This window comes from Typopeltis vanoorti, chromosome 17, assembly GCF_054136105.1.
Source record: "Typopeltis vanoorti isolate ZY-2024b chromosome 17, IOZ_Tvanoo_1.0, whole genome shotgun sequence".
Classification (NCBI taxonomy): domain Eukaryota; kingdom Metazoa; phylum Arthropoda; class Arachnida; order Uropygi; family Thelyphonidae; genus Typopeltis; species Typopeltis vanoorti.
This window is the reverse complement of record NC_143565.1, coordinates 105,577,955-105,591,384: the sequence shown is the minus strand read 5'-3', so window position 1 is coordinate 105,591,384 and position 13,430 is coordinate 105,577,955. Positions and strand designations below refer to the sequence as shown.

The following is a 13,430-nucleotide window of genomic DNA, read 5'->3' as shown; positions in this document are numbered from 1 at the left end:
TTGATGTGGGCAAATATCAGAATGGGGAATTGGACAATGAGACTTATTTGTGCCTATGGTCCCACAGAAAGTTCTACTAAAGTAGAAGAATTTTTTTTGATGCTTTAGAAAAAGCAATTGACATAATGAAAAAGGCAAAAGTTGGTCCTTGTTGGGGATCTAAATAGCAGAGTAGGAAATGATTGTCAAACATACAAAAATATTTTGGGAAAATTTGGAGAAAATAGCAAAGCTAATAATAATGACAAATATTTGTTGGATTTCTGCTCGGGACATGGACTGGTTATTACTAACAACATGTTCCAACATAAAAATGTGCACAAATTTCCATGGAGAGAAGAGGCAAGGAATAAGAAAAGTCTCATTGACTATGTTATTGTTGATAGTGATGTTTTCTCCCTGGTGCAGGACACCAGAGCTAATCTCAGGTGGTATGGTCACTTAAACAGAATGGGCGAGAAAAGATTAGCAAAACAAGTGTTCTCTGCCAGGTTGGCAGCAAAACGACCCAGAGGAAGACCAAGATATCGGTGGATTGATACGGTACAAAGTGCCTTAGATGATAGAAATATAAGATCTGATAATGTTGGAGTCTTGACAAGTAATAGACTGATTTGGAGAAAAATTGTAAATAAGAAGTTAGTAATGATGTAATTTTTTCATGTAGTACTATCATGTCATGTACACCCCTTGAAGGTACATGGCAGGAATTTGATGAAGTTACATGGAAGAAAAAAAAACGGGTTCCGAAATTGAAAAATGAGCAAGGAATAGTGCAATACAGAAAAGAGATGAAATATTGAAAAAAATGCCTGTGTATAGGTCCTACAAAACACTACAAGGACACAAAGTCCTAAAAGTCAGCAAAGAATAATAAAAGTCCTGGAGAAAACAGTATGCTAGAAGAACACAAAATCAGAAGGTTCACGGTTTCATAAGGTCATACTGAATGTGTTCAATGTTAACTACAGAAAAATTTCCAGTATAATGGGCATAAATCCTTGATTATCTTATTAGATTAAGAGGGGGGCCACCTATCAGTTTCCTATCACAACTGCCCAAAATGTTTATATCAATTATTCTAAATAGGATCACAAAGTTTTTGGATGATGTACAGCCATATGAACAAGCAGCATTCAAAGCAAGAACAAGATTCTCTACAATAGATCATATCCACACTATTAATCAAGTAACAGGGAAAACATTAAAAAAATTAATATAATCTTCCTGCATATTTAGTGTTTGTAGATTTTGAAAAAACCTTTGATTCTCTATATCATTCAGAAGTAAACAGCTTAAAACAACAAGCCATCCAAAGTATGACATATCCAATTATTAAAAACTGTATATTAAAACTTAATAGCCAGTATTAAAACTCAAAACTATTAAAATTCAATAGCTAGAACATCAGGAAAAGGAATTTGATAATGAGAAAGGAGCAAGGCAAGGAAATCCTGTATCACCAGTGGCGTAGCTAGAGGGAGACGGTCCACACCGGGCAGCATTTTGAACTTTTACAGTTAATTCTAAAATAGAATCGAGAACTCATTTCCAAATATTGTAATACCTCTGCAAATTTTCCTCACAATTGCTGTAAGTGTTGCTAGTTGTGAGAGGAATTTTTCTAAATAAAATTGAAAGTTATTTCAATTTTATTTAGAAAAATAAATAACTTTTCTGTTAGCAAAATCATCAATTTTGCTAACAGAAAAGCAAGAAATATAATATTTCAGAATGTTGAAATTAAAGTTTTACTTCAAAAATAAACATAGTGTTTTAATTTATTTCCCTATACGTTGTTTTGACTTTTTGTAGTATTTTTGGGTGGTATTGAGAGGGGCGGCAACAGCTCTAGCTACACCACTGTGTATCACCCAAATTGTTTTCTGCTACATTAGAAGTCTTTAAGGATATTTCATGAGAAAACAGATTTTTTTCTCTGATGCTAATTCCAATTAACTTACATTTTGCAATTGACATTGTTCTTTGGGGGGGGGGGATGAACATGCTCAGGAAATACTAAGGTCTTGATAGAGAAAGAAAGATTTAAAGATTAATCTAACTGAAACCAAACTGATGACAAATTCAGATCATACCAAACTAAAATTAACACAATCGTATTGAGATTGTGGAGGACTATATGAGGGTGTGCTTTAAAGTTGTGATAATCACCATGAAGGAATTGAGATTATTATTATTATTACGTGACACCTCCAAGGAGTTCAAAGACTCATTGAGGAAGGGCACCTAACTCTACAACTGTCTCCACTATTCAATCCACCAATTACAGTGAATCACATCATCTACACCAATGCCATCTACTGCCCACCAGCACCAGTATTTTCACAGACAATCACAAACATCCATGGCAGGATTCGAAACCTACAGCCCTTTGGCTGGAGAGAGGATATGCTAACCATTAGGCCAACCAAGCTAGCAAAATTTTAAGGATGGAATAGTCATCGATGTGAATTATTGTAATTGTGGACAACGTTCTCATTTCATCTGGCATTATTATGTCAGATCTCCAGGGGGTCCACCAAAGACTACACCAATGCTATCCACCTCTCCTATTAATTCCACAGACAATCACAAACATTCATGGCAGAATTCGAACCCACAGCCTTTTGGCTGGAGAGCGGATAAGCTAACCACTAGGCCAACCAGGCCAGTGTATAACTTACAGTGAACCATATAACTTACACATTCTACATATTCCTCCCAAAGCGTTATATGCTTGTTACAAAAAAAAAAAAAAGAAAAAAATAAGAGAATCACAAGAAAACAAAGCATTTTGGTTGTATAAAGATTACTTGTTAGGAGATTTACCTATATGCCTAAAAAGAAAGCTCTTTAATACATGCATTATTCCACCAGTGTTTACCTATGGAAGTGAGACATGGCAATAACTAAAAAAACAAGAAGAAAGACTGAGTATGGATAAAACAGCCTTAGAAAAAAATGCTCCATATACCAAAAAGGAATAGAATGAGAGATGCTAGAATTAGAGATATGACTGGAGAAAATGATATTGTAAAGCATGTAAGTGGAAATGAGCTGGCCATATTAGTAGACTGCCAGATGAAAGGTGGACAAAATTAAGCAATGAGTGGATACCAAGAGAAGGAAAGGTCAGCAAAGAACAAGATGGAAATGTTACAAAGATTTGACATGAAATGGTGGACATTGGCTAAAACAGACAGAACTAGAAAGTTATGGGGGAAGGCCTATATCCAGCAGTAGTTGGAAAGAGGCCAAAGAAGGGGGGGAAAAAATGTTCACAAATTTTTAAGTAAAAGATAATCTAGAATAGATGGTCACCTATACAGAATCAGACATGAAAAACAAGTATTTGAAGGAGGAAAAACATGACGAAGATGAATAGACAATTGTAAGTGGAGGTTTCTGTGGTTCAGAAGTTCATAAGGCATATTCCGGTAATTGGCCCACATTTTTTTTTTATTAAGCTAAAAAAAAATATACCTCAGTCAGACCTCGGACATTATGATCGTGAACAACAGAACGTGGCATCATCCAGCATTGTTTAAACTTAGCACTGCTTTGAATCTGCATTCTGATTTTTTAATTTTATAAACAGTCAGATGGCTACAGCGTTATAGTATGAACTATTAATTTCTCTTTTTCGTTGTTTAAACTTTCAGTTACCTTTTACCCCTGAAGATGTAAGTCAAACGACTTATGAAACTTGTCAGGTTTTATTTCTTTATTGTGCTTTTAGCTTAATAAAAAAAATGTGGTCCAATTATCAGAATATGCCTTATGAATAAACAAGTTCATGTCAGGAATGCTTTAAAAGGCAAAACATAAATGATCAGAGACCTGACAAATATGCAAGTTTAGAAAATAATCAAAATACTGTGTTAAACTGTCCCATCTGGTATAATCAATAATAAAATGATAATGCACAATGATATATGTAATTAGTACTGATGAGTACATGTTGGCAACATTTCTATGCATATACTGTTAAAAAATGAATAAGATAATCATAACTGCATTTTACTATCATTATAGTGAAAACCTTGACACTCTAGGTAAACTTGTCTCCTATGGGAAACAGAAGTTTCCTCCGTGGGAGAAACAAATGCAACTAGTTTGCTATTCAGTATACATTAATAATATATGTTTCTACATATATGAAAGATGATATCCAGTATCCAAAAGTATAAATGACTTTATTGATAATCCAATTTCATTAATCTGGCAGAAGAGTAAAAAAGATAGCATTGAAAATTTGGTGGTAAACTAACTGCTTTAGCATCTAGTTATATTACATAGAAAAGAAATGCTATACATAGAATATTGAATGCATTCTGAGATTATATTCACTAAAATAAAATTCATATCCATTCATTCATAAAATCATACCTTGTTTTGCTTGTTTGGAAATGCCTTCAAACTTTTCACAGGCCTCTTGCTGAACAGCTTCAGCCTATATACAATTTATAAGCATTTCAATTTCACAAAATTCAGATTTTTATTATACACAGTTTTATTTATTAGCAATATTATGGTTCTTTACTTCTACACTTCAAATGTATAATTAATTAGTATGTTTTCAGTACAATTTCCATGGAAGACTTATAAGCTATAATCTACATAATCATAGTTAAATGCAAAATGCTTGCTCAAATTTCTATTAAATATGGATGGGGGTGAAAATCTGATAAGCACCTAGAACAAAAATGATATTGACCTGCATGTTTCATTAAATTGTAATAATTTGTTCTTTCTTTTAGGATATATATAAGAAGAGTTGCTTTAATATCATTTTTGTTCTAGGTGTTTCAAAACTTTTCAAGATATTGTAAAGTTAAGAGAAAAATCCAGGAATGGGCATATGGGAATGGAATACTACAGTGGGGAAAACATGGTTTTGTGAAGGGTGGGTCATGCTTCAGTAACTTTTTATAATACAGTGACAGGTGAGTTTAAAAGAAAATGGCTACACTGCGATACTTCTGAACTTTACAAAGGCTTTTGGCAGAATACTGTTTGGAATTCTGATAAATTACAGCAAATAGGAATGAATAAGAAGTTGATGTGAATGAATAAAAGGGTGGTTGATGGAGATAGTTTTTTCAGGGGTACAGTCCTGTAACCAATCTTGTGCTGCAGAGTTCTGTACTTGAGCCTATTATTTGTACATTAATGATCTGCAAGGAAATATTCAGCTGTTTGATTATGCAAAATTGGGTAGAGTAACAGTCAAAATGTTAAAATTTTGCAGGATGATTTAAACAGACTGGCAGTACAGGCAAAGGAGAATATATCAGTTTAATATGGCAGAATGTAAGGTTTTGCATTTTGCAATGAAAAGATCAACTGTAGTTCTATGGTTTCATCAATATTACCATATTGATGGAACCATACTTCAGGATATTGATGAAGTCAGGGATTTGGAGGTGATGGTGAATAAAGGGTTGAAGTTTAGAAGGCATACTGCAAAAATACCTAAAGCAGTTTATTTGATTACTGAAGAACACCCTGATCAGCAGATTACTATACTTCTTTATAAGGCCATGATAGCATATCTTTACTACTGTGCACAGGTTTGGTCACTTGAGTTTCTTGGGGACAAGGAGGAAGTGGAGAGGATTCAGAAGTAAGTAACCAAGATGGTTGCAGGTCTATGGAATGCACCTTATGAGGATAGGCTGAATATTTGCGAGTTACAGAAATTGGTTGATAGGTAGAAAATGGGTGATATGACTGAGACATACAAATTGCTGAAAGGTTTTTACAAGACTAATAGAGGGATTTTTTCAGAACATGTTTGATTAGAAAAAACTGGGGATCTTCACTAGAAATTCAGCAAGAGTATGAGGACTAGATTTTTTTTTTTTTTTTTTTTTTTTTTTTTTTTTTTTTTTTTTTTTTTTTTTTTGCTTGGAGAGCGATGAACGAGTGAAACAGGTTGCAGAGTTTGTTATGGGTGCCATGTTGGTGAATGGGTTCAAAGCAAAGTATGATAGATATTGGAAGAATATTGGTGGTGGTAGTAGTGTATACTCCAAGTGACCTTAATATGAAGGATAAAACAAAGTTATTACTCTAACGCAGCTGTAGACTCCACAAATTTGAGTTCTATATGACAACTTTAAATATCAGCATAGCACCAATGCATAATAAAACAACAGCATCCAAGACAACATCAACAACATCTTTGTTAAGGGAGTTTAATACTAAAAGGTAACAAGTGGTTTATCCCAGAGATCAATTCTTGGTCCACTGTTATTCAATTTTTACATTAATGACATTGGAAATGATTCGACAAGACAAGTATAGCTGTTTGCTGATGATGCAAAGATAGGCAGAGTAACCAGGGATGTGGGTAACATGTAGTATAGGCCAATTTGAGTAGGTTGGAATTGTGATCATGTGATTCAATTGTGATTCAACTTTGCTGTGATCAATCTCCAATGGCATATCAACACTGGCAAGATTCTAGAAGAAACTGATCAGGCTAGGAAACTTGCAGTTTTGATAAGGAGTTGCAATTCAAGGATCATACAGCAAAAGATTGTGAATATAGCTTAAAGGATAACACAATGCTGAAATAAACACTGCCTTGTAAAGATGTCATTTTAAAACTATTTCAGCAAACCCTAATTTTAGAACTAAGCAATTATTTCAGCTTTTATTGATCACCATCAATACTGTTTTGTTTTCATTTATAATTATATTAGTGACTTTGTGTGAACATGTTGCTCTCTAGCTTAATTAATTTTGCAACTAAATAGATAACAAGACTAGCACTGATGTAGTAAGGGGTTTTTCCCGCCACCAGAAGTCAGGCCAATAGTTTTAATGGTTGACCAAATCAATGTAACCTTAGCATACTATGTTGATTGTAGTGCAGCTTGTTTCTTTGTATATATATTGTGTATACTCCAGATGATGACCTTAATGTGAAGGTCGAAACATCAAGTGATTATTTTGGTTTATATTAAACTGAAGTCTTACTCTAACAAAGTAGTTGTTTCCATAATTTTTATGATTTCAGAGTTATGATTACCTTTAGCCTAATATCTTCATCCCTAGAGGATGTATCCTAGGACTAGATCTTTTTTCTCATTACTATTATTAACCATTTCCACTAATCACTTGATTGTAGCAATGTATTCCATAGTAAATGAGTGTTCTCAGATGCAGGTAGTTTAATCCAGCAAAACATTAATTACAAATCATTAATTTTGTTCTTAGATATGGTGGTTTAATGCCATTAAATAGGTTTATGCTAATGTTAGTGACATTAAAAGAGCTATACTAATTTTGCAACACTTATACACATTAAAAAAGTGGCTTCATTACATGTAAAGTATATATATAGTTGATTATACCCATAGCAAACTTGTAGGAATACAGGAGCACTCTTATAGTGGACAGAGTGCTATAGTAAATTTCTTTTAGAACAGTATATTGACTGGAACTTTACATAAGACTTTCAGTAAGTTGTTAATGTGAACAAGTTTGATATATTAGTGTTGAAATAGACTTAATATAACAAATATAATTGACTTGCATATAATTGCAAGTCAATTATATGCTAGATGCATTTAGATAGCATGAAAGTGATTAAAACTGAATGTATAAGAAGTGTTAATGTTTTCATGAAGTCTATAATGGATGTAAGTTTAGAAGGTCAAAGAATTAAAACATTTCAGCATGGCATTTTCAAACTGTGAGCCAAGCAGAAAGTAGAATTTGTTTAAGTTAAGGGATATTACATCCCATATCGTTTCTTAGCCGAATAAGAAACTCAAAGAGTTTCATGCCAAATATAGTAGAAACTATATAAAGTTCGCCGATTCCAAGCATAAGCAAATACCTGGATACTGCAGCAACTGACCCTAAAGGTAATGCAAGCTGAGGCAACTCATGTCTAAGGTGGAGCAAGCTCCAATCACTATTCTTGATATTTACCCATAATGTGAACTTGGCTCCTAGGAGCTGTATTTCTGTTCTACATTATGAGAGGTCACTACCCAGACTGGTTTCAACCTTTATTGAGGTCTCATCAGTGAGTAGGTAGACCTAGTTAATATCAAGTTTGTAGCGAACAGAACTTACAACCGTTCTATGAGTATTGCCGAGAGGTGTCCTAATAAATTATTAGATATATGAAGAGCCAAAGGCTTCAATTCGGCGACATATGACTTGTTTAAGTTAAGGGATATTACATCCCATATCTTTTCTTAGCCGAATAAGAAACTCAGAGTTTCATGCCAAATATAGGGAATCGCCGAACTTTATATGGTTTCTACTATATTCGGCATGAAACTCTGAGTTTCTTATTCGGCTAAGAAACGATATGGGATGTAATATCCCTTATCTTAAACAAGTCATATGTCGCCGAATTGAAGCCTTTGGCTCTTCATATATCTAATAAGAAAGTAGAATGATTATGTAAAAAGTCTTGCCAGCCTGGGTAGCTGAGTATATAGCTAGTGGTTACAAAGGCAGAAAAGCTCATCAGTATAAATTCTACTATGGATATTTGTAGTACCTATAGGTACTAACTGCCTGGTGTGATGATTTAGTCCTGCTTAATGGATGTCTGAAACAACTTCAAAAAAAGAACCATCTTTAGTCTCGAGCTGGACTCTTGAATTAGCCAAACCACCAGTCTATGCATCTACTGATGTAGTAGAGATTTCCAAACTTTCATGGACGGGATTATAAAAAAAAGTAAATGTATGCATAAATATCCAACACAGAACTAGATGAATAATTTATCAACATTTAAAAAACATAAAACTGACTTTAAACAAACTTGGGTAGAGTAATATTATTACATGTACAATAAAAGGTTATCAAGTATATGAACTTGGAACATTTATGGAATTCACGCTGTTGACTACCTAGAGTGATTTAACCACCCAAACAGCCATATGGATGAATATCGAAAATATAAGCTTTACATCCATGTAATTATTAATGTGTAAACACATCAAGGCTAGTTCAGTGGTTAAGTCTTCTGATGGAAGGCTGGGTTCAGTTGGGTTATTCTGAATTATGGCTAAAACAATGCGAGTCTATTAGTTGCATGGATTCTTTTGCATGTTTTACAGGATGAAAAACAATTTTTAGGAGGAAAAAATCCTGCCACCAATGTATGAGACCAGCACTAACCCAACATTAGTTGGAAAGCTCTTATAAAAAGGTGAAGGTCCTAGAAGGGATTCACCAAAGGACATTGTCATTATATGTCATTGTCAAGCTATAGAGGTTCTCTGGTGGAAAATCAATAATTTTATCATTTATCAAATGACTCATCATTAACTGTAAAATAAAATAAATGTTATATGCTATGAAAGAAATGAGCATTACATTCCATTTTAAAATCCTTTAATTTGATGGAAACATTTTCATAAATACTTACAATGTGGACGTCCTTATTCTTTGTTCGTGCTCGTTCAAGATTTCTATTAGCAGTTTCATAATTAGCTAAGCGTCGTAATCTCCTATACAATAAATTCTGCCCAAAATAAAAATTGGCATGAAAATATAGCTTTCCTTTACAACATAAAACATAATGAAAGTTTAATATAATACATTTTCAGTTTTAACAAAAAATTAATCAACTCACTACTGAGAACTTGTATGGAGAAAAGTAAGAATTGTGGCAATAACTCAAGTGCTATACCAATTATCGGAGCTAATATTTGACCTGCTGTTAGCTAGCCAGAATTTAATGCACTTTCTTCAAAGAGCCAAATGTTTGGTCTTCATAAAAAGTTCCTGGAGCCCTTAGCTTATATTAGCATTGTGGATGGGCTAAGTTTACAATCTCATGGACAAGCCACAAAAAAAAAGTAAAATGTTATTGGTCTGCAAAATTGAAATTCAGATCCCAATTAATGCAAGAACTAGAACACTGAAATTTATGGAAGGAAAAAAAAAAAAAGTAATTTTTCCTCTTCATCTAGAAGTTCCATTGTTAAACTAATTTTGAACAGATCTGAAACATGGCAGAGGAGGCTATGAAGAGAGACAGGTCACATAACTTGCAACTGTTTGGGATGAGTATCACTCAATTGTAACTAAATTTGGAATATAAATTTAGCAAACCTCTCTGGGGAAATTCAGCCTAATCAAATTAAAATGGTGATTGTGTGTGTGGTGGATGGGGAGGAATAGACCTTTTCAAACATCAAACTGCATGACCAAATATGAAACAGTTATGAAATGATCGTTTCATCCCGACACTTTTGGAATGCAAAGGTAAGAGAAAAGATATCACAAACTGCAGATTGCATAGTTCAGCTGACTTCAGTCAGTTTTTTTTTTTAATCTAATTTATCTAAAAGTAATCTCATATTAATAAAAACTTATGTGAAGAAAAAAAGATGAGTTAATCAAGTGGCTATTGGCTTAGAATGCAAAATTCCTCCAAGAAATTTGAGCAATACTGCAGCAACGACACCATTCAAACAGCATCACTATGAATCTCTCCTTGCACATGAGGATTTATATGTAAATGAGATTTGTGGTATCAATTCTTTCATAGTAACTATAGGGAATTTCCTTTAGAATAGCATTAATAATGCTGTGGTCAGCACTTTTTTGGGGATTTCAGGAGGGGAAAAAACTCTGGGGGGGGGGGGGTAAATAAAAACATATCATGTAACTGATGCTTTATTGTATGATCTCAATATAAATTATTCGGTTTCAGAATAGTCAGCCTGTGATGTCTAGTCATCATGATCAGACATGGATCTTATGCACTTCTCTTTGAGGGAAAATCCAAAAGAGAGAACAAGTTAACCTAAAACATAAGAATAGAATGACTAACTGAAATGTTTAGTGTAATCAGCTGCTTTATAAGCAGAGAACTTGTTCACTGTAAATAAAAGAAATTTATGCTACACATTTACAATATTTGTTTCCATAAGATATCAATATATATTCAGATATCTTAGAGATAAGAAAATGAATTATAATTAAACTTATGTAAATTACTGTAATATGTTAATTTTATAAAGTTATCTGAACATGTTTTCCTTTTGTTTATCAAAAGAATTCTTTGGCCACTGAAGTACCATTTAATTATAATATTGATTTAGATAAGAATTCAGCAAAAATTTGTCCCAACTCTCAATTTTGAAATTTTAATGTTACATACCATTACAAAAGTAACTGCTTCACATTACAGGAATAACTGAATGAATATACCGCAGTTTAAAATCTTGTGAAATAAAAATTAAATATTCTACTTTTTTTCTTGAAAGAATTATGATAAAAAACTTTCCTACACTATGAAAAATAATTTTCTTGCTATTTTAAATATGGCAATGAAACTGCAATGATATGATACACAAAAGTGGAGTGAAGCGAAATAGTTCTGCTGTATTTCCAAGCATATGCAGACGTTAAAAGAACTAATGGATGTGGATTATCGATTGAGAGAGAAATGCCAAGGAGAATTATGGTTGATTCTGTCTTCAGTATATGAAGATATAACAGAAATTAAAATGTTAGGGATGGAAGGCTGAGAAAGGAAATCATTGAAAAAAAAATTAAGTTGATTCAAGTCAGTCAATATAGGATTAATTCAAACTAAAAAAATAAAAACTTTATTCTTCAATTAAAACAGAAATGGGCCTAGGTAAGCTTCTAAAGGGTTATTTGAACTTGATATGATTTTAATTGTTTCTTCAGTAGAGATTACTGAAAGTTTCATGTAGAAAGTAGAGAGGGTTACTGGTTTGTGGCTGAAAATTAAGTGCTATGCTCATTTGTATAATTTAAAGAGGCTGCAAAAACCTAAACTGACATATGTTACAGATATACTGGTAAAAGAAACTGTTTTAAACCTGTGCGAGTCTTAGAGAAAAACTACCACAGGAAGCAAGAGAAAAAAATTCTTGAATTTTGTCTACAAAGGATAAAAACTGTTTAAGATTATGTAGCTGAAGGAAACAACATACAAAAAGTGATTTTCATACCATTTTTTTGTTGTGACTAAGTATATATTGGAACTTACTAATCAAGTTCTAATGATTTTATGTTAATGTATATTTGTTTATTGTAAATTAAAGATATTTAGTTAAAAGATGCCAGAGGATGTAATCTCTTAATGAGTTAAATAGTTAACAGGATAATATTATCATCATCATCATCTGAGACCTCCAGGGAATCGAAGAATCTCTGAAGGTCAAGAGAAACTATATATCAACAGAACCAGCTGCCATTCCTTCCCTTATATTCATTCACATTAGACATATTCACTACCTCAACAGGCAAAGTTACATAAACTGAAGAACATGGGATTGGAATATAAACTACTAACTTGGTTAAGAGGGTAGCTAGACAGTTATCAGAACATGTGATAAGAGGGAAGGGAGTTAATTGCAAGGCTTAAGTTGGTTACTTGTGTACATCTATAATACTGGGAAGGTCCCAGCATTGTTCACTGATGATACAAAACATAGCTAGGGCAATTATATATGCTATTGATATTTGGCACTTACAGAATGATTTCAATAGGCTGGAATTGTGATAAATGATCATGGCCAGAGCCATATAACTGGGAGAAGACCTCCTTTCCAGAATGAGGAGAACTGACTGGCTCTTCTGACCTAATGTCTAATCCTCACCTTCATGTGGTGCACCCCAATTATAGTAGGTACTGAACGAACAAGGATGGGGTGATGATTTGTCACTTAGCTGAACAAATTGTACTCTATTGCTTTAAACCACAGATGCATATGATGGTACAACATGCTGGCTGAGGTGTCACTTGGTTAAAAAAAGATGATTGCTGTCAAAGTGAAGACAGCAACCATCAATATAAGGAGTATAATGGAAAGAAAATCAAACTTGCAGAAGAACAGGAAAAGTAACACATGGATACAACTGGCATGACAAAGGAGACAAGTAAAATCTTACTGAATAATAAGTATAGAATGTTATATTCAGGCAATAATGATCAAGGAAAGGAAGAGTAGTGAGAGCATTCAACACCAAACATGAAGATAAACTTGATTGGATGGCAGTTTCAAGTAGAGTGATGTGAGCACACTTCAAATTGGGAAAATGCACAATGAAACTTATTCGTGTCTATGGTCCCAGAAAAGCTTCTTCTAAGGAAGAAGTGGAAGAATTTTGGAGCCATGAGAACGTGTAGCTGGCAAAAGTGGTTCTTGGAGATCTAAATCTAAAATCAAAACGTTGCTATATGTTTTGGGAAAAACATAGCAATGTTTTTGTAAAATTTGGAGAAAAGGACAAAGCTAATAATAATGGTATGTATTTGATAGATTTCTGCTCAGAACATGGACTAGTCATTACCAACACCTTTCCAACCTAAAGATGTGCACAAGTTCATGTGGAGAAAGACACAAGAAAAGCACATTGATTACATCATTGTTGATGGTGATATCTTCATACTGGTTCATGTAGAG

General features: G+C 33.4%; 1 protein-coding gene across 1 annotated transcript in view; it reads right to left on the bottom strand.

The window, feature by feature from the left end:
- Positions 1 to 13,430, bottom strand: part of Snx6 (sorting nexin 6) — a 210,360-nt gene that overhangs the window by 13,317 nt on the left and 183,613 nt on the right. The window contains exons 10-11 of the mRNA XM_090406978.1: positions 9,407 to 9,502; positions 4,390 to 4,453 (exon numbers count right to left, since the gene is read on the bottom strand). Of these exons, the coding sequence (XP_090263104.1) occupies positions 4,390 to 4,453; positions 9,407 to 9,502 (160 nt within the window). The remainder of the gene's footprint in view (positions 1 to 4,389; positions 4,454 to 9,406; positions 9,503 to 13,430) is intronic.